This window comes from Xyrauchen texanus, chromosome 29, assembly GCF_025860055.1.
Source record: "Xyrauchen texanus isolate HMW12.3.18 chromosome 29, RBS_HiC_50CHRs, whole genome shotgun sequence".
Taxonomy (NCBI): domain Eukaryota; kingdom Metazoa; phylum Chordata; class Actinopteri; order Cypriniformes; family Catostomidae; genus Xyrauchen; species Xyrauchen texanus.
This window is the reverse complement of record NC_068304.1, coordinates 42,199,869-42,218,669: the sequence shown is the minus strand read 5'-3', so window position 1 is coordinate 42,218,669 and position 18,801 is coordinate 42,199,869. Positions and strand designations below refer to the sequence as shown.

At 41.9% G+C, this 18,801-nt stretch overlaps 1 protein-coding gene across 4 annotated transcripts in view; it reads right to left on the bottom strand.

Annotated features, from left to right (window-relative positions):
- LOC127622956 (FYVE, RhoGEF and PH domain-containing protein 4-like) overlaps positions 1–14,404 on the bottom strand; it is a 72,513-nt gene extending 58,109 nt beyond the window's left edge. The window contains exon 1 of one of the 4 annotated variants that reach the window (XM_052097156.1): positions 14,162–14,404. In XM_052097156.1, the coding sequence (XP_051953116.1) occupies positions 14,162–14,276 (115 nt within the window). In that variant the 5' untranslated portion in view covers positions 14,277–14,404. Of the gene's footprint in view, positions 1–3,283; positions 3,305–3,874; positions 4,529–10,356; positions 11,296–14,161 lie in introns of those variants that run through there. The other 3 variants (XM_052097157.1, XM_052097158.1, XM_052097160.1) reach the window with 3 other exon arrangements.
- Positions 14,405–18,801: the final 4,397 nt, after the last annotated feature.

Sequence of the window (18,801 nt, the reverse complement as noted above, 5' to 3'; positions counted from 1 at the left end):
AGAGAGACAGTGAGTGAGTGAGACAGTGAGTGAGTGTGAGAGAGAGACAGTGAGTGTGTGAGTGAGTGTGTGTGTGAGAGAGAGAGACAGTGAGTGTGTGAGTGAGTGAGTCAGTGAGTGTGTGTGTGTGTGTGTGTGAGAGAGAGACAGTGAGTGTGTGAGTGAGTGAGTGTGTGTGTGAGAGAGAGACAGTGAGTGTGTGAGTGAGTGAGTCAGTGAGTGTGTGTGTGTGTGTGTGTGTGTGTGTGTGTGAGAGACAGTGAGTGTGTGAGTGAGTGAGTGAGTGTGTGTGTGAGAGAGAGACAGTGAGTGTGTGAGTCAGTGAGTGTGTGTGTGTGTGTGTGTGTGTGTGTAGAGAGAGAGACAGTGAGTGTGTGTGTGTGTGTTGAGTGAGTGAGTGAGTGAGTGAGTGAGTCAGTGAGTGAGTGAGTGAGTGAGTGAGTGAGTGAGTGAGTCAGTGAGTGAGTGAGTGAGTGAGTGAGTGAGTGAGAGAGAGACAGTGAGTGTGTGTGTGTGTGTTGGTGAGTGAGTGAGTGAGTGAGTGAGTCAGTGAGTGAGTGAGTCAGTGAGTGAATGAGTGAGTGAGTGAGTGTGTGAGAGAGAGACAGTCAGTGAGTGAGTGAGTCAGTGAGTGAGTGAGTGAGTGAGTGAGTCAGTGAGTGAGTGAGTCAGTGAGTCAGTGAGTGAGTGAGTGAGTGAGTGAGTCAGTGAGTGAGTGAGTGAGTGAGTGAGTGAGTGAGTGAGTGTGTGAGAGAGAGACAGTCAGTGAGTGAGTGAGTGAGTGAGTGTGTGAGAGAGAGACAGTCAGTGAGTGAGTGAGTGAGTGAGTGAGTGTGTGAGAGAGAGACAGTCAGTGAGTGAGTGAGTGAGTGAGTGTGTGAGAGAGAGACAGTCAGTGAGTGAGTGAGTGAGTGAGTGAGTGTGTGAGAGAGAGACAGTCAGTGAGTGAGTGAGTGAGTGAGTGTGTGAGAGAGAGACAGTCAGTGAGTGAGTGAGTGAGAGACAGTGAGTGTGTGTGAGAGAGACAGTCAGTGAGTGAGTGAGTGAGAGAGAGACAGTGAGTGTGTGTGAGAGAGACAGTCAGTGAGTGAGTGAGTGAGAGAGAGACAGTGAGTGTGTGTGAGAGAGACAGTCAGTGAGTGAGTGAGTGTGTGAGAGAGAGACAGTGAGTGTGTGTGTGTGTGTGGTGAGTGAGTGAGTGAGTGAGTGAGTGAGTGAGTGAGTGAGTCAGTGAGTGAGTGAGTGAGTCAGTGAGTGAGTCAGTGAGTGAGTCAGTGAGTGAGTGAGTGTGTGAGAGAGAGACAGTCAGTGAGTGAGTGAGTGTGTGTGAGAGAGACAGTCAGTGAGTACTGTAACCAAGGACAAATAGAAACAGAGCTGCACTTCTTAACCACCTGCCCTAATTATAATGACATTCGAAAACACTTCTTTCCCAAATTTGAAATGATTTGTCCCAACTTCAATAAGAATGATGCACAAGCTCAATATTTACTTGGTGAACAAAGAGACTGCATTTCACTAGCAGCAAAATACATCAACTCCTGCCACAAAAAGAGGGAAGAGTCGACCAAACAGTGATGCGCCCATTTACACACACACACACACACACACAAATACACCCACACTACACACACGCTCACACACACACAAATACACACACACACACACACACACACACACACACACACACACACACGCTCACTCACTCACACACCACTGAAAGTATACACACTGTTAATTATTATTATATATATATATATATATTATTATTATTATTATTTTTATTTACACACTTGTTCAATACAGAATTTGTTCTACTGTTATTTTTCATGCTCATATAAATGCTTTGGCAATACAATGTACAATTTGTCATGCCAATAAAGCTCATTTGAATTTGAATTTGAGTGAGTCAGTGAGTGAGTGAGTGTGTGTGAGAGAGAGAGACAGTCAGTGAGTGAGTGAGTGAGTGAGTGTGTGTGAGAGAGACAGTCAGTGAGTGAGTGAGTGAGTGAGTGAGTCAGTGAGTGAGTGAGTGAGTGTGAGAGACAGAGACAGTCAGTGAGTGAGTGAGTCAGTGAGTGAGTGAGTCAGTGAGTGAGTGAGTGAGTGAGTGAGTGTGTGAGTGAGTGTGTGAGTGAGTGAGTCAGTGAGTGAGTCAGTGAGTGAGTGAGTGAGTGTGTGTGAGAGAGAGAGACAGTCAGTGAGTGAGTGAGTGAGTGTGTGTGAGAGAGAGAGACAGTCAGTGAGTGAGTGAGTGAGTGAGTCAGTGAGTGAGTGAGTGAGTGTGAGAGAGAGAGACAGTCAGTGAGTGAGTGAGTGAGTGAGTGAGTGAGTCAGTGAGTGAGTGAGTGAGTGAATCAGTGAATCAGTGAGTGAGTGAGTGAGTGAGTGAGTGTGTGTGAGAGAGAGACAGTCAGTGAGTGAGTGAGTGAGTGAGTGAGTGTGTGTGAGAGAGAGAGACAGTCAGTGAGTGAGTGAGTGAGTGAGTGAGTGAGTGAGTCAGTGAGTGAGTGAGTGAGTGAGTGAGTGAGTCAGTGAGTGAGTGAGTGAGTGAGTGAGTGAATCAGTGAGTGAGTGAGTGAGTGAGTGTGTGTGTGTGAGAGAGAGAGACAGTCAGTGAGTGAGTGAGTGAGTGAGTGAGTGAGTGTGAGAGAGAGACAGTCAGTGAGTGAGTGAGTGAGTGAGTGAGTGAGTGTGAGAGAGAGAGACAGTCAGTGAGTGAGTGAGTGAGTGAGTCAGTGAGTGAGTGAGTGAGTGAGTGAGTCAGTGAGTGAGTACTGAGCAGTGCTATTTATAAGCACAAGAAAGCCTTTTAAATAGATTATTGCTTAAGCTTTGATGTCACACAGAAAACCCTGAACAAATAAACTGTTGTATGTAATACACCACACATACTTACACACACACAAACCAGAAACTGCATTTTAAAAATATCAAAGCATTAACATGTGTGTGTGTGTGTGTGTGCACGTGTGTGAGCGTTAACGTGTGTGTTGATGAAAATAACACATACAAACATCCAAAAGAAAACCGTAGCAGTTTCTCGTTTAAAGGGTTAGTTCACTCACTAATGGAAATTCTATGTCATTTCTAAACTGTACGGGACACAACAGGAGATATCAGGCAGAACTAGAAAGTCATACAGGTTTGGAACAACATGAGGGTGAATAAATGATCTCAGTTGTTCAGTCTGCTGCAGTAAGGTTGAAGAGCCACAGCCCTTCTTGACTGATCAGATCCTGTGCCAAACAAAACAGCGACCCACTGAAGAAGCAGCACTGACCTGATATGAGTCCTCCTTTGATTCGGGACAGCAGCTGTGAACGAGTACGTCTGAATGTGTGCGTGATTTACACAGCAGGTCTTTACAGGAACAAAGCCATCGTCCTTATCCAGAGAAACACAGCAGACTGAACAACCTTCTGTTGAACCCTCCTCCCTCTCTCTCCCTCTCGCTCTCCCTCTGTCTCTCTCGCTCCCTCTCTCTGCCTCTGTATGCATAATCTCTCTCTCTCTCTCTCTATCTGCATCATCTCGCTCTCGCTCTCTCTCTCCCTCTCTGTCTGCATCATCTCGCTCGCTCTCTTTCTCTCTCTCTCTCTGCATCATCTCGCTCGCTCTCTCTCTCTCTCTCTCTCTCTCTCTGCATCATCTCGCTCTCTCTCTCTATCCTCCGTTTCCTCTCCCTTGGTCTTGCTCTCTCAGTCTCATCCTCTTTCCCATACATGCTTCCCTCCCGGCAGCACACAGTTTTCCGCCTCTTGTTTATTGCTGGTGCAGATAATGACATTCTAGAGGAGCGACAGCATATGGCCGGGAAACGCCACACACTTTTCTGCTTGTGCTGATGTGTGTGAGTCACATGAACAATCACCTTTATTGTGTTGCTGCAGGGGAGGGCCGAAAAACAGGCAGGACACACGGGCGCTCATCTGCTGCCACGGGATGGGCGGGGATTCAGGAGAAGAGCTGTGAGGGAAAACTAGAGGAATATTGATGAGCTGTTCCTCCTCTGATTGGTCACTTCATAGGAGCCATGTATCATAATTCAGCTGATTCTATTGGAGGACACTCAGTGGTCATGTGACAAGAGGGGCTCATGGGAGACAGGAAGAGAATACGTCAGTCATCATGCAGATTACAAGAAAGATGTGCCCAGACTGTCAATGTTTATAATCTCTAATCATGTCAAGATAAAAGTATACATTGAGAGTTTTTCTGAAGGTAACGTCTGAGTTTCCCCTTATCAACCAGTTTCTGCCGAAATCCTTATTTGAATCCATAACTAGAGGTTTATATTTGAGAGTGGTGATTATTAGGACTGGTATGATTCATCGATTGTTCGTCATTAATCATTGTAGCAATTAAGCTTATTCACAGTCAATTGATCAATTTTAGCACAAACTCAGAAATCATGCTAGCGGATAGAGAAAAGACTGTCACGTCCTGTCCCAAACACACACACACACACACACACCCTTCCCTGTATAGTTGAATCTCCGGTGTAGAGGTCCAACAGTAACACATCACACAGTGGGATACAAATGGAAACACTGAACCAGAAATATATTAACAGGAAATATCAACACTCCCATTAAGTGCATTTACTTAAAGGATATTTCAATAGTGGCTGCATGCACATGCTTCTGTGGTCGTTTCATGTTTCACTTTTCTCTGATACGGTGTTTTATAGTCGTGTTCATTACTGTCTAACTCCAAACATGACATAAAAACACCATTAAAGTTGTCCATACGACTACTGAAGTCACGTGTGATGGCTGTGAATAGCAACAGGCTGTATTTATTCATATATAGTATGTGCAGTGCCAACATGTTGCTCTGTTGCGACGCAGACGCACGCACACACACACACACACACACTCACAGACTCACACACACATAGACACGCACACACAGACTCACACACGCACACACAGACTCACACACACATAGACACACACTCACAGACTCACACACACTCACAGACTCACACACACATAGACACATACTCTCAGACTCACACACGCACACACAGACTCACACACGCACACACAGACTCACACACACACACAGACACACACTCACAGACTCACACACAAAGCAGCGGGATTCTCATGAACGAGTTTGGAAAGCGGCACCGCTTCGACTGCCACCTCCGTTTTGAAACCTGCCACATCTCTCTCGAGCACTCGCGGCTATTTGTATCCTTCACAGCGGTGTGCAATATGTGAACGCTACTCACAAACAACATCTCAGATGCTCAATCGTTCGGTTCACTTATAATATACATTTAGAACGGCACCGGAGGAGAATTTGACCAGAATGTGAATAAGAAGTGAATTAAACTACAAACACACACATACAGGACGTCCCGGAGACTTCAGATGTCAAAATAAAAGCAAGAGGGGTTTATAAGTTAAAGGTGCCCGATTGAGATATATTACTATTCTAATATATTATTATTATTATCATTAGTTTATAATATTATTTAAGTTGAACTGGACTGATGTTGTCCAACTGAACAGATAATAGAGATCAGAAACGTATTTTCTATTGATGACTTACACTGGAATTACTGTTAATGTTGCTGCTACATTCTCCAGTGCACTAGTTCATAATAAAGTGTTTCTTAATAAGCCATACATTTATATTCAATAATGTGCAGTTAGAGGTTTGTGTTTCTTTACACGAGTATAGCGAGTATAAAGGAAATGTTTATAGTAAACAGCAATAATACATTAATATTGTACGAGATCTGCATCAGTAAGAAGCGGTCATGAATCTGTCATTGTAAACGTTCATTTTAACATTGTATGATCACTGTGGAACTTTCTAGAAGGCATTCATTTCAACGTTAACTACATGTATCAAATAATGTTTAATTTATAATAAGGGTAAACGCAAGACTTCCTGAATCTGTGAATTAATGACTTCCTCTTTCACATCTGCTGATTTTCAGCTAATCACATTGTGTACAGGATCATTGAACGGAGCATGAATACAGTTTTAAAAGTGCGGTCATGAAGATGCAGCTTTCACTTCTCCAGTCTTTAAATGCTTTTCCTCTCCAGGATTCGTCATTCTGAGAATAAGACCGGGTGACGGATTCTGAGGACTGAGGTGACCGCTTCATACTGATCTCACACACACACACACACACACCTCAGCTCTTACAGTGACGAGCACAACTCTTTCTGTCATATGCGTCAATGTGAGTCCTTGAGCTGATTCGACTAAACACCGCTGACCTGCCGCACACTTCCTCCTGCAGTTCTGATTTCATGCTCGGTTTATCCTCACACAAAAATGAACAATCCTTTACATCTGACAATTACACTTTATTAAAATCAAACCACAGCAAACACGCGCACGCGCACACGCACGCGCAAACACGCGCGCACACACACGCACACACCCCTTGCCACAGAACAGCACTGGGAGGAAAAATAGCAACATTGTCCTCAGCTCACAGTACAGGTGCTAAAGACACAAAACAAGCTGAGAGTCATTTAATTAAATTACTTTAGAAATGTTTCTATGCATTGTATAAAAACGTAATATGCACGATTATAGCAAAAATCTTAATTGTCACTTATTGCTCTTGATACTGTAATCGTGATTATTAATGTCTATTAAAATATTAAATTACCGTGACGTCGCAAAGTAACCGTGTGGTTCTTCGGAGTAACAGATTTCAATGGTGGATATGAGCTGCACAGTTTATATAGAAGCATTATATTGTATTTTATATTGTAATAATGTTTGTTTGGGTAAAGCAAATAAAAATATTTTAAATGGATGTCTATGGTATGGAGTAAATGTAATTATTGCTAAATTACTGCTTAAATTATTAGTTCACATACAGTAAATAATATGACATATTCAATATTCAAACTTATTAACAGCCGATTTAAATCAACCAATCGACTCCGTCCAGGAAGACCTTCAGTGGCGGGACGGGGGACCATTCATCCCGTTAGATCTTCAGTGTGATCATCCTTAGATCATGTTTGTGTCAGTTGTTGCACTTTGACTCCTGACATATGATATTCATGCCATATTCTTTATGTTGAACACACCTCCAAAACACACTTAGAACAGTTCAGACAAATCACTTTATTGATATTTTGTACAAATCAAATTCACATTGGCCTAATTATTAACACGCCAAAACTAATCTGTCATTACATTAACAGACAAACTCTCGTTACAATAACTGTCAATCACTGTTTGAGATCTGCATTTCCACATGAGCTCAGTGACACAATGTTCTGCACTCTCAATAATGCTCTCATTAAATACACAGCTGTGTAATAAGCACAATAGATCAGTTATTTACACCGCGTCTGTGCCTTGATTAGAACGGGAGCGTTTGAGTTTTGTCGTGTTGCTCGTTTGCAGTGTATTTAACATCTATGTGCAAAGCGAGGGGTGCAATATACAATGAATCCTAAATAATAATATTTGTATTATTTGATAATAATAATATTCTACATTAATATGGTCATGACATCATCAAACGCATCATTTATTGGCAATCTCTGTGACATCATAGATCACAAGATCATCGTCTGTCGCTCATCCCGAATGTGCATTTCTCTCTATAAATTAACTCATTTTTGTGCTGTTTTATCTGGACAATGTTTCAAGATTTTATTTGGACATATCGGACAAAGTTTGAAGGCCGTGAAACTTTTAAACTGTAAGCATCATAATCCAAAATGGCGGCCACTGTAGGTTCATTTGAATCATCAGGAGGAGAATAATCAGACAAACAGTTCAAAAGATACACAAAAGTAGTTAATATTTAACATGGTGGTGGTGCTGCTATAAAGTTTGCCCTAGAGACCCCAAATGTGCTATGGGAACTATTAATGTCCACCCCTATCAGTGAGCTAAATCTCAGAATGATCCTATGTACGGTTCAGAGGTCTGCCATAGACACCCAGCCATAATAATACTAATAATACTGAAACCTAATGGAAACCTAAGAGTTACAGTAAGGGCTACAGACACTTCATGGCCCCTAAATACCAAAATACCAGCCAAGCAGTTATAATAAGACAAACTTCTTGTGTTGTGCGGGTGTTAGTCCCAGAAGCTGACAAACATGTTCCTCATTGCGGTCGAACTTGGCTACATTATTATCAAGAGTCAAAGGTAAAACACAGACCAAATGTGTTAAGCAGCCATTTTATTCTAAATTTATACAAAACAATGATAACAAACATACATATTTTATTTGTACCCTGCAAAAAAGACCAGTGCAGATAACAGGCTCTTTTCAGCAGGGTTACACACACACACACACACACACACACACACACACACACACACACACACACACAGACACAGAGAATATGTGAGAGCAGTGCAGCGAGTGAGATATTACAGACTTGTGAATACAGTATTTGGCCTTAATGTATAAAGCACCGCTGTCTCCTGCTGGACAATCAGGGAACTGCAGAACCGCAGTAGGAAACAGAGAGAGAGAGAGAGAGAGAGAGAGAGAGAGAAACAATGAAAGGCTTTTCTAATGTACATGGCTCTGAAACTATGAAGAAAAGCACAACTGGGAGGAGGGAGAAAAAGATGATGTCATTATCTAGGTTCACAGGAACAATTAATAGTCTTTAAAAATCAGAGAGTAACCCTCATTCCCATTTACACTTCTGGTGTACTAAAAACATGAATAACCCAAAGATGGACAGCAGCAGAGACAATAGTTTATGAAGGAGGATAATAAATCATGACCAATCCTGACAAATGTAATGGCCTGAGAGGTTGTAAGATGGAGGATTTGGTTCCCAGATCTCAGTAAGGTCACACTTCTCTTCTGGACACTGGAGATCAACAGTCCAACACTGTATTCAGCACAAGCTATTTTACCTACAGAATGAGTACGAACTGAAGCTAATAAAAACTAGAATATAAGACAGTAGTGTGTTTACCTTTATTAACAGTAAAGAGAGTTGATGACGTTGAGCACATAAACATCTTTAAATGGTGACTGTTAGACTGACCGAGTGAGTCCATATAAACACTCATTCTTCTTTCACACTGCTCGTCGTGACCCTGCATGAGGTCAATGTTCACCTGTTCTCAACAAAGGGAGTTACAGATGATCCGAAAGCCTTTTTATCTCTGTAACGTTAAGCTTTATTTATGCAAACTCACTCTAGTTGATACTGCACAGAGACTTTTGTTTAATATGACTGAAACGAATATAAAGTACACAGCTGATGTCTGACCACAGCCAGAGAACAATGCTTGAACATGTACGTGTGCTGTATGAAGAATAATATTCGGAGTGTTTTGCAGTTGGTTTCGTGTCATAAAACAGTTGGGGAGTTACACTATATTTATTACAACACATATAGAATATAAATTCCACAAACAGAGTCTTGTGTGTCATGAAAGAGATATTTTTAAAAATATTTCATATTTGTTGTGATGTCATAACATCAAATGGTTAAAATGTTTTAATGATTTATAGGGCTAATAAACATTTATATGAAAAATAAGTCTAATTGTTTTTAATTCTGCTTTTGTGCTCGGCACTGAAACTCTATTCATGCATGTCCAGGTTGGTTTGGCTTGAACATGTGATTTGCACTGAGAGTTTAATGATTATGGTCATGAATGTCAAATATAAAACTAACTTTACCGCACACACAAATAAAGGACAGGTGTGATTTGGATTTGAAGCTTGAAGTTACTGCAATGATCAAACTGTCAGTATATATATATACATAAGTGACGACAGTAACAGTAATAAACCTGCAGCGAGCACAAAGAAACGAGCGCATTGGACGAGATGAGGTCAATGCACGACTGTCGTCACAGATCCGGAGATCATTCTGTTATTTCTATGTAATGGAATTAGTTTGATTGTTTCTTTCAACAGCACAAAGAAATGACACCAGTTTGGAGCGATTCGGACGACATGGGGTGGAGAGTGACGTCACCACTCCCGAAAACATTCTTGCTATATCAAAGGAAGGGACAACGTTTGTTTTAACGGCACAAACGACCAGCACCGGTTTGGATCGATGTGAGCGAGACGGGGTGGAGAGTGACGTCACACAGCCCCAAAAACAATGCTTAATATCTCGAACACCAAACCAGCACAAACACAGCACAAACCAATGAAATAGTTCGGGTGATTATTTAATTATATGGGGTGCAACTTCACGGAGGTGATTTTAACTCATCCTCCAGCACAGATCGTGAACTACTCCCGACAGATTCAGCATCTCATCAAACAACATGACAGTAAATCTGTTACACTGCAGCATTTGAACCCCTACATGTGTCAGAAACCATCAAGAACACCAAACTATGATGACTACCAACCTTTGGTCGACCAAAACCAATACTTGCGCCGGTGCTTCATTTTTCTCAATCCATTGCCCATGATATTTTCTGAGTCACATGGACTCAACAATTGATTTATTTTGGAGAGGAACCATCAGAGTTTGTTCAAACCCCTCTCCATCTTCTCACATTCGACTGCTCTCGTACACTTTCCCAGAGTCACAGTAAAACTTCCCATCACGGCATGTTGGAGCTCATTACAGCGGAACGGTTCGTCACCTACCAGAGGTGGTGTAATGGAGGAGAACTTTCCTGAGGCCAAAGTCCATAAGATCCATCACTGTCCATCTGCCCGACTCCAGCACACAGAGTTACAGACGTGATGGAGCCGCAGGGAAGAGTCCAGGAGTGAAGAGAAAGTGAAGTCAGGCTTCCTGTAGATTAATAGAGGACAAAAATATCCACTGTACCTCCACTTCCTGTCTCTCTCTCTCTTGATCTCCTTTTGACAACTTGAAATAGTCCGGTTCACAAAATCATGAGTCCAAACATCCAAATATCCCCATTAAAGAACATAAACTCAGAGATTAGACATTAAAATGAGATTTCTTAATGAGGGTTTGTTTTTAAAAGCCAGAGATCTGAGTATTCCCACTGTTCTCCCTCATATTCAATGCTTCCTCAATCATTTCTCTTGACCGCAGGAGAGACTTCAACATCTCTGTATGTTGCTGTTCCAGGATGATCCACTGAATCCTGATTATCAACAGGACTGGAGGCGTTGAATGAGGATTTACTCCTGGTCTTGAGTCTACAATAATAATAGGGAGTATTGTCTGGTTTTCAAGATACGGGAATGCCCATCTCTCCATCCGGAGGGAGGAAACTCTAGACAAAAATCAGGAAACTGCAGCCCTGAGGAGTGTTTTCTTGAGGTTGAGCAGAAGAGCCCAGATGGAGGGTTGGGACATGGACGAGCTTTAACTACCATTACTATCACTACTAGTGCAAACAATCTCATCTTACATGCAAACTGTAGCAATGAGGGCAGGATCTAAGAGCAGCTATTTTAATAAGAATAAAACTAAACACAGGATGAACACTGAAACAGGGCAAGACAGGAAACCAGAAAGCAAAAACAAACATGACTGAAACCGGAGCATGAACGGAGGAGAAACATTAACAACCGACAAAGCTGAACAGAAAACAGGGCATTAAAGACACAATGGGTGAAGAGTTAATGAACAGCAGGAAGTGATCAGGGCAGGGAATTATGGGAAGTGTAGTCCATGGGAACAGATGACAGGGCAAACAACAGAGAATCGTAATGTGAACAGAGCAGTGATTGGACCTGGGTGAACTTGAATTGAAACCAGTGATCTATGGTCAGGAATACAAATGGAACGTCAGGAATGAGTGAGGGTGAGATTCCAGAATGAGAAAACGACTACAAGATTATAAAGTCGGACTTAAAGTATGCATTATGCAATCCTCTCTTCCAAACTTAAGCTCTGCCTTGTTTATTAATACAGTATTTCTTCATTTGTGCAGTTATTGATCTGCCGTCTGTTGAGACCTGTTCTCTCTAGTTTATAAATGAACCAATCCCTGATATAATCTGACTAACACAAGGCCTTGCAACACCCCGTCTGCGGTGCATTGTGTTCTTCACAATGGGTAAGAAAGGAATTCACCCTTTCCCAGTATCAGGACCGGAGGAGGAATTTTCCCACATTGACAGGAAGTGCGTCATTTCAGAATGACCTCGCCAGCTTTTCCCATCATATAAACAAGTGGTATAATAACCCTTAATCTCAACCCTCCCATTAGCAAATATAGATGTATTTCTGATTCGCTTGCTGTGAAAAATCATAGTATGTGAATGGCTTTCAGAGACACGGTGTCTGCAGTGTGTGTTTATAGTGATTAAACTACAACAGTCATGACACGCTGAACGGTATCACAGCAATACGATGGGACTAAAACTGCATCTTGAATGTCACAGCTGACTAAAGTCACACAATAGAAATGTGATTACAAACCCTCCTATATAAGAACACAATGAAGGAGAGGGAACATATAACATGTATCATTAGTCTCTATGTCCACAGTCAGAAACACACTGAATCTCTGATTGTGTCAATGGAGAAAACAAACAAACAAGAGGACTGTGCATTAGTGTTGCAAGCAGAGCATATCTGTCATTACACTGCCACCTGCTGGATTGATGGTTTAAACTCACAATATGAAGAGATATGAAGTTCCTTACAGTAACATACATGTAAGACGTGTATTCATCTCACTTCTGTGCTGCTGTGCCAGAATTAAGCAGCGCATAAATGATGACAGAGTAGATCTGTTCAGTCCCAACTGGGTTAAATTCCAGAATGTGGAAATGACTTCCCTTTTCCCTCAGCAGGAGCTCCGCACCCTCCCAGATTAAATATTTACTGGAGGATAATAGAGGGTGTGTGTTCATGAGCTATTTACAGATCCTCTCCATCAGACCACTAATGTCTCAAACTACAGATTATACAAATCACCCAATCTCCCCCAATCAGACTGAATCACAAATAAACTCCAGTGACATGGAGAACGTTTGGCATATAAGGGAGTGCCACCAACAATTCAGATTTAACCCACATTTCCGTGGATGTATGGCTTGCTGTCACTGTGGAGAGTGCAGGTGCTCATGCAGCGCTGCAGGTTTGAATCCAGCCTGTGTCATTTCACAAGTCAGGCCACTCAAACAAACAGCCTTGTGACAGAAAATGTCTCCAGGAAGTCGAACAAATGGCTCACTTATATTGCACATTATGTTTACATAAAAGCTTTCCACACCCTTTAAGAAGTAGGTGTAAGAGCAGCTTCAGCCACGACAGTGGCGGACATCAGAAATGGACTAAAGCTCAAGTCAAATATAATAAGATCCTCAGATCCTTAAAGGAAGTTTGAGAATATTAACATTGTCCAGGAGTGGTGGTGGTGTAATGGACTAAAGCATAACTGGTCATCAGAAGGTTGCTGGTTCGATCCCCACAGTCACCACCATTGTGTCCTTGAGTAAGACACTTAACTCCAGGTTGCTCCGGGGGGATTGTCCCTGTAATAAGTGAACTGCAAGTCACTTTGGATAAAAGCGTCTGACAAATACATAAATGTAAATGTAAACATGAAAACAGGACGGTTAGTTTCATTTACACGTGACATCATTAAATCTGTGCTCATCTCACATGTTCTGCAACAGTTCAATCACACACAGAGGTCAGAGACAACCATCGCTCAGCATTTCAGAACCGTCCAAACAAAAACTAATTATATGTTAATTATATGCAGTGAATATTGTCCTCATTATATTGCACATTGTAGTTTAGCATTTTTGTTTCACCAAAACATATTCCTCGTCAAAAAGCAATAAACTACATCTAACTGGAATCTTTCAAACAGACATGACACAGAATTGTGCTGCTAAATGTGATTTCTGACAGTCAGTCACGTGTTCACAGAGTCTTTATATTCCACATGTAATATAACATCAGTAATGCAGCACATTCCTTGTCCGGAGGCTAAAACATTGAGCAAGAGAAGACCAGTACAGACTTGTCCTCATCTGGGAGCACAAACGGGGCTTTATTCCAAAGTTAGGAGGAAAATGGAGTCTGGTGTGTATTCCAATGAACTCTGCACACAAATCCCTTGTGTGCGGTCAAAGCTTAAAGCAACACATGATGTACAGTTTGAGACAGATATGCAACTATTGATTTAAATCTGAGCACATAATTGGAGGATTCTCAGTTTCGGATGCAGCAGTGCACACAGTTATTCACCGGATCACCGGACTCACCTGAACATTCCGCGCATTCCTCCGCCGCGGAACCGTCACGCTGCTTCGGCTTGGACCTCCTCCTGATGGCGTTTCTTCTCATTTCACTCATGATTTCTGTCGTTCGTTCCAACATTTAAAAGACTTTTACAGCACGCAGAAGTTTAGTCCTTGTGTGCGAATAAACACAGCTGATGTCCGTCCATGATGCATCTCGATAAGCGTCTGTCGAAATGTGCGCGTGCGCGCGCGCGCGTGCGTGCGTGCGTGTTTAAGATTAGTGTCCTGATCGGTTTAACAGAGTTTACACCCGCTGACAAACTCTCTAACAGCTCGATCAGTTCCTCTGTACACCCATCTGAAACTGATCCAACATCAGTTCCGCGGGGATGATACAGCTGTTTCACCAGTAATACTGCACGAGCTGTGTGTCACAGTAATGTGTGTATGACGAGAAGCACAGACACATTCACAATAAACTATTATATATATATATATATATATATATATATATATATATATATATATATATATATATATATATATATATATATATATATCATGAGCAATGATTTACTATTACTTACTCAACTTCTTTATTGTGTCTGTTTGTGAATGAGGGTTAAGAGTGCATTTATGAAGAATATCCTGACCAGTCTTTTCCATATGATGAAGGTGAATGAGGACTGGGGCTGTAAGCTCAATGACTCGTGCGGTGTATTCCAAGTCTTCTGAAGTCATACTAAACTTAAGTAGTTATTCACAGGTAATCTTTATCTCCAGTTAGCTTTTAAGCACTGCGACTAGTGAATCAAACTTGAGAACTTGATCAGTCCAATTCACAAACGAATCATTTCCAGCTGTTTTGTGAACTGGATCAACTGATTCATTGGAAAGATCCGTCTCAAACGAGCGAATCGTTCACAAATCTGACTCTATTGCTTCTCATGAACTCGACAAGTATGGTAACATTTTGAGAAAACGAAAGGTGAGAAATGCATTTGTGTTTATAGTGGCGTGAACATGTGAGATGTGATATATGAACACTTTCACACACAGCTATATTGAGCTGGACAGGATTCAAATAATCAGTCAGGACAGGATTCAAATAATCTGGTTACAACATTTTTTCCACAAAAAAAGGTGTCACTTCAGACTGGGAACATAGAAACGTCCTGCAGCATGACCATACTTTGACCAGTGAACCCCATGTGACAGTCAATGTGTTTATCCTAAAATGATTCAGTCCGTTTCACTTCACAGGCAGAAATCGACCCACAATAGCAGTGAATTAAACCATTCTGCAAACTGAAACTCCTCTGGTCTCGTCAGGAACCAAAGACATGAGATAGACAGAACAGAAACTGAGAGAACTGGGAGTCCGGAGCGGTTATGAATGAGACTATTGATGTATATATCCTTTGCATGTCATTAAAAGAATGAGCTTTGTTTCAGATTCACAAAGGACACACAGTTCAGCTTTGAGAAGGTTCTGATTGTACTCCACATTTAGACACATCAATAACCTTTCAGTCAATAAATGAGACTCATCCAGTGTTTTGTCTTTAACTGCTGGATAAAACAATGACATTTGACATTTCTGCATGTTCTGTGTGTTTACATTTACATTTATGCATTTGGCAGATGCTTTTATCCAAAGTGACTTACAGTGCACTTATTACAGGGACAATCCCCCCGGAGCAACCTGGAGTTAAGTGTCTTACTCATGGACACAATGGTGGTGTCTGTGGGGATCAAACCAGCAACCTTCTGAGTACCAATGTATTATACAGAGCACTTATTACAGGGACAATGCCCCCGGAGCAACCTGGAGTTAAGTGTCTTACTCAAGGACACAATGGTGGTGACTGTGGGGATCAAACCAGCAACCTTCTGAGTACCAATGTATTATACAGAGCACTTATTACAGGGACAATGCCCCCGGAGCAACCTGGAGTTAAGTGTCTTACTCAAGGACACAATGGTGGTGACTGTGGGATCAAACCAGCAACCTTCTGATTACCAATGTATTATACAGAGCACTTATTACAGGGACAATCCCCCCGGAGCAACCTGGAGTTAAGTGTCTTACTCAAGGACACAATGGTGGTGACTGTGGGGATCGAACCAGCAACCTTCTGAGTACCAATGTATTATACAGAGCAGTTATTACAGGGACAATCCCCCCGGAGCAACCTGGAGTTAAGTGCCTTACTCAAGGACACAATGGTGGTGACTGGGGATCAAACCAGCAACCTTCTGAGTACCAATGTATTATACAGAGCACTTATTACAGGGACAATCCCCCCGGAGCAACCTGGAGTTAAGTGTCTTACTCAAGGACACAATGGTGGCATCTTGGTGGTGCTGGGGCTTGAACCCCCGACCTTCTGGTCAGTAACCCTGAGCCGCCACCACTGCCCCTATGTTCTGTGTGTTCTGCGTGTTCTGGGTGCTCTGCGTGCTCTGCGTGTTCTGTACATTCTGCGTGTTCTGTACGTTCTGCGTGTTCTGCGTGTTCTGCGTGTTCTGCATGTTCTGCTTGTTCTGCTTGCACATCACTGTATGATCGGAGGATAGAAGCCCGACATTACAGAAACCTGTGCAATGTGTTTGTGCCTACACGCTGGAAATACAGTACAGATGATATAAAGGAGGGATATATGGAGATAGATCTGGTGAATATGGGATGCAGTAAACAGGGCTTGTGTGCAGAGTTAATTGTATCTGCCCCTATAACCACACGCACCAGAATATAGTGCATGTGTATCGCAATAATCTCATGATAGAAACACAGAAAACCCATTGCTTGTGCAATGACATTAGATCAAGAAGCAGAGCATAAACCGGCATATTATCACTGAATACAAACTCCACCTCTTTCACGCTTCATCTTGTGTTTACACACCTCTCGCCGAATCAGTGTGTACAATACTTATACCTTTACAATACCTTGCAATCAAGTGTTTAATGATATCACACGTTATAAGATTGATAATCATGTTCACACTACCCTAACATAATGTACTCCTGTGACGATATCATAAATGTTCACTGATCCAAACCTCACACTGCAGCCAATACCAACAACACATAATGCACATAACTGGTGAAAATAAACAAACAAACAAGACAAATAAATAGATACAATTATAAATAAACAAACAGAAAGCAGACCAAGCCATTTGTTATTACTCTGGGTGCTCATGGATCATTTCTCTTATTCATGAGTCTGAGGGTGAAATTAGGACGGGTCCCTCAGACTCACACAGAGAGGAACATGTGATTGGCTGTTGTGCCCCGCCCCTCTCGTTTTATCTCAGTGTGTGTAGAGAAGCGCCAGGAAGTATTTGATCATTGAGACTGATGATCCAGACAGCTGAAACAGTCACATGGAGGTCTGGACTCGGGTGTCCGTTCCTTCTGAAGAGCTGACAACACATTACAACTGCCCACATGCACACAAAACACAAAGACAAAATAACCGTGAGTGTGTGTAAAAGAAAATCTCACCATCCTGTTTTCTAATACATTTCAACAAAAGTGATATCTGTAAAATAATTGAGTAGCTATAAGCCGATCAGACATGAACATTATTAAAACATGGACATTATCATTGTTACATGTTGACAGACAAACACACGGACACATGTGGGCCACATAAAGGCTTTTAAAGTTGAAGCATGTCATTTCTAGCATCACCAAACAGAATGACAGAAATACTGACGGTCTTCAAACAGGGTTACTGAACACGTCCCATCTGACTTTAGATGTGTGAAATAAAGCAGCACAGTAAAAGCAAATAAATGAGTAACATGGACATGTATTTGACAAGATGACCGGTCGATGAAGGGATTATGGGCATCTACAGTCTGTTTGTCATTGCAACGGTACACCAACTGTGTTTTGTACAACGGTTTAAAAGTGTGACTGAGCTAAACTAAATATAACTAATTAGCACTTAAAGAATCAGACAAATGTGTGACAAAGTGCACTGTTAAGGGTGGATACTGTAATGAATATCTATGACTGTGTGACCGAAGTGTGACATCTAGAGAGAGAGAGAGAGTGAGTGAGTGAGAGAGAGAGAGAGTGAGTGAGTGAGTGTGTGAGTGAGAGAGAGAGTGAGTGAGTGAGAGAGAGAGAGAGAGAGAGAGAGAGTGAGTGAGTGAGAGAGAGAGAGAGTGAGTGAGTGAGTGTGTGAGTGAGAGAGAAATGGAGAGATAGAGAGAGAGTTCCTCCAAAGGTCGGGTTACCTGTGACCTGTGGTGTCCTCCTGCGCCTCAGTTGTGTGTTGTTGGTACTGAGACAACAGGCTGCAGACAATCTAAGAGAGACTAATACATCAGACAGATATACAGAGGTGTGACAGTCAGCGACACACACACACACACACACACACACACACACACACACACACACACACACACACACACGATGAACTGACACACTGGGCATCTTGTGTGTGATTGTATGTGTTCATGCAGAATCACACAACGCACAATGATCATGTGCAACAGTGATAGCGTTATGAACAAAACTATGGCAGCAATATAGTATTGAAATTATTCACAAACGCATAAACACTGATCCATCAGTTTCATAAATGTCATACATGCATCTTATTATCCACACACTAATGTCTTTCAACTTCTGACTGT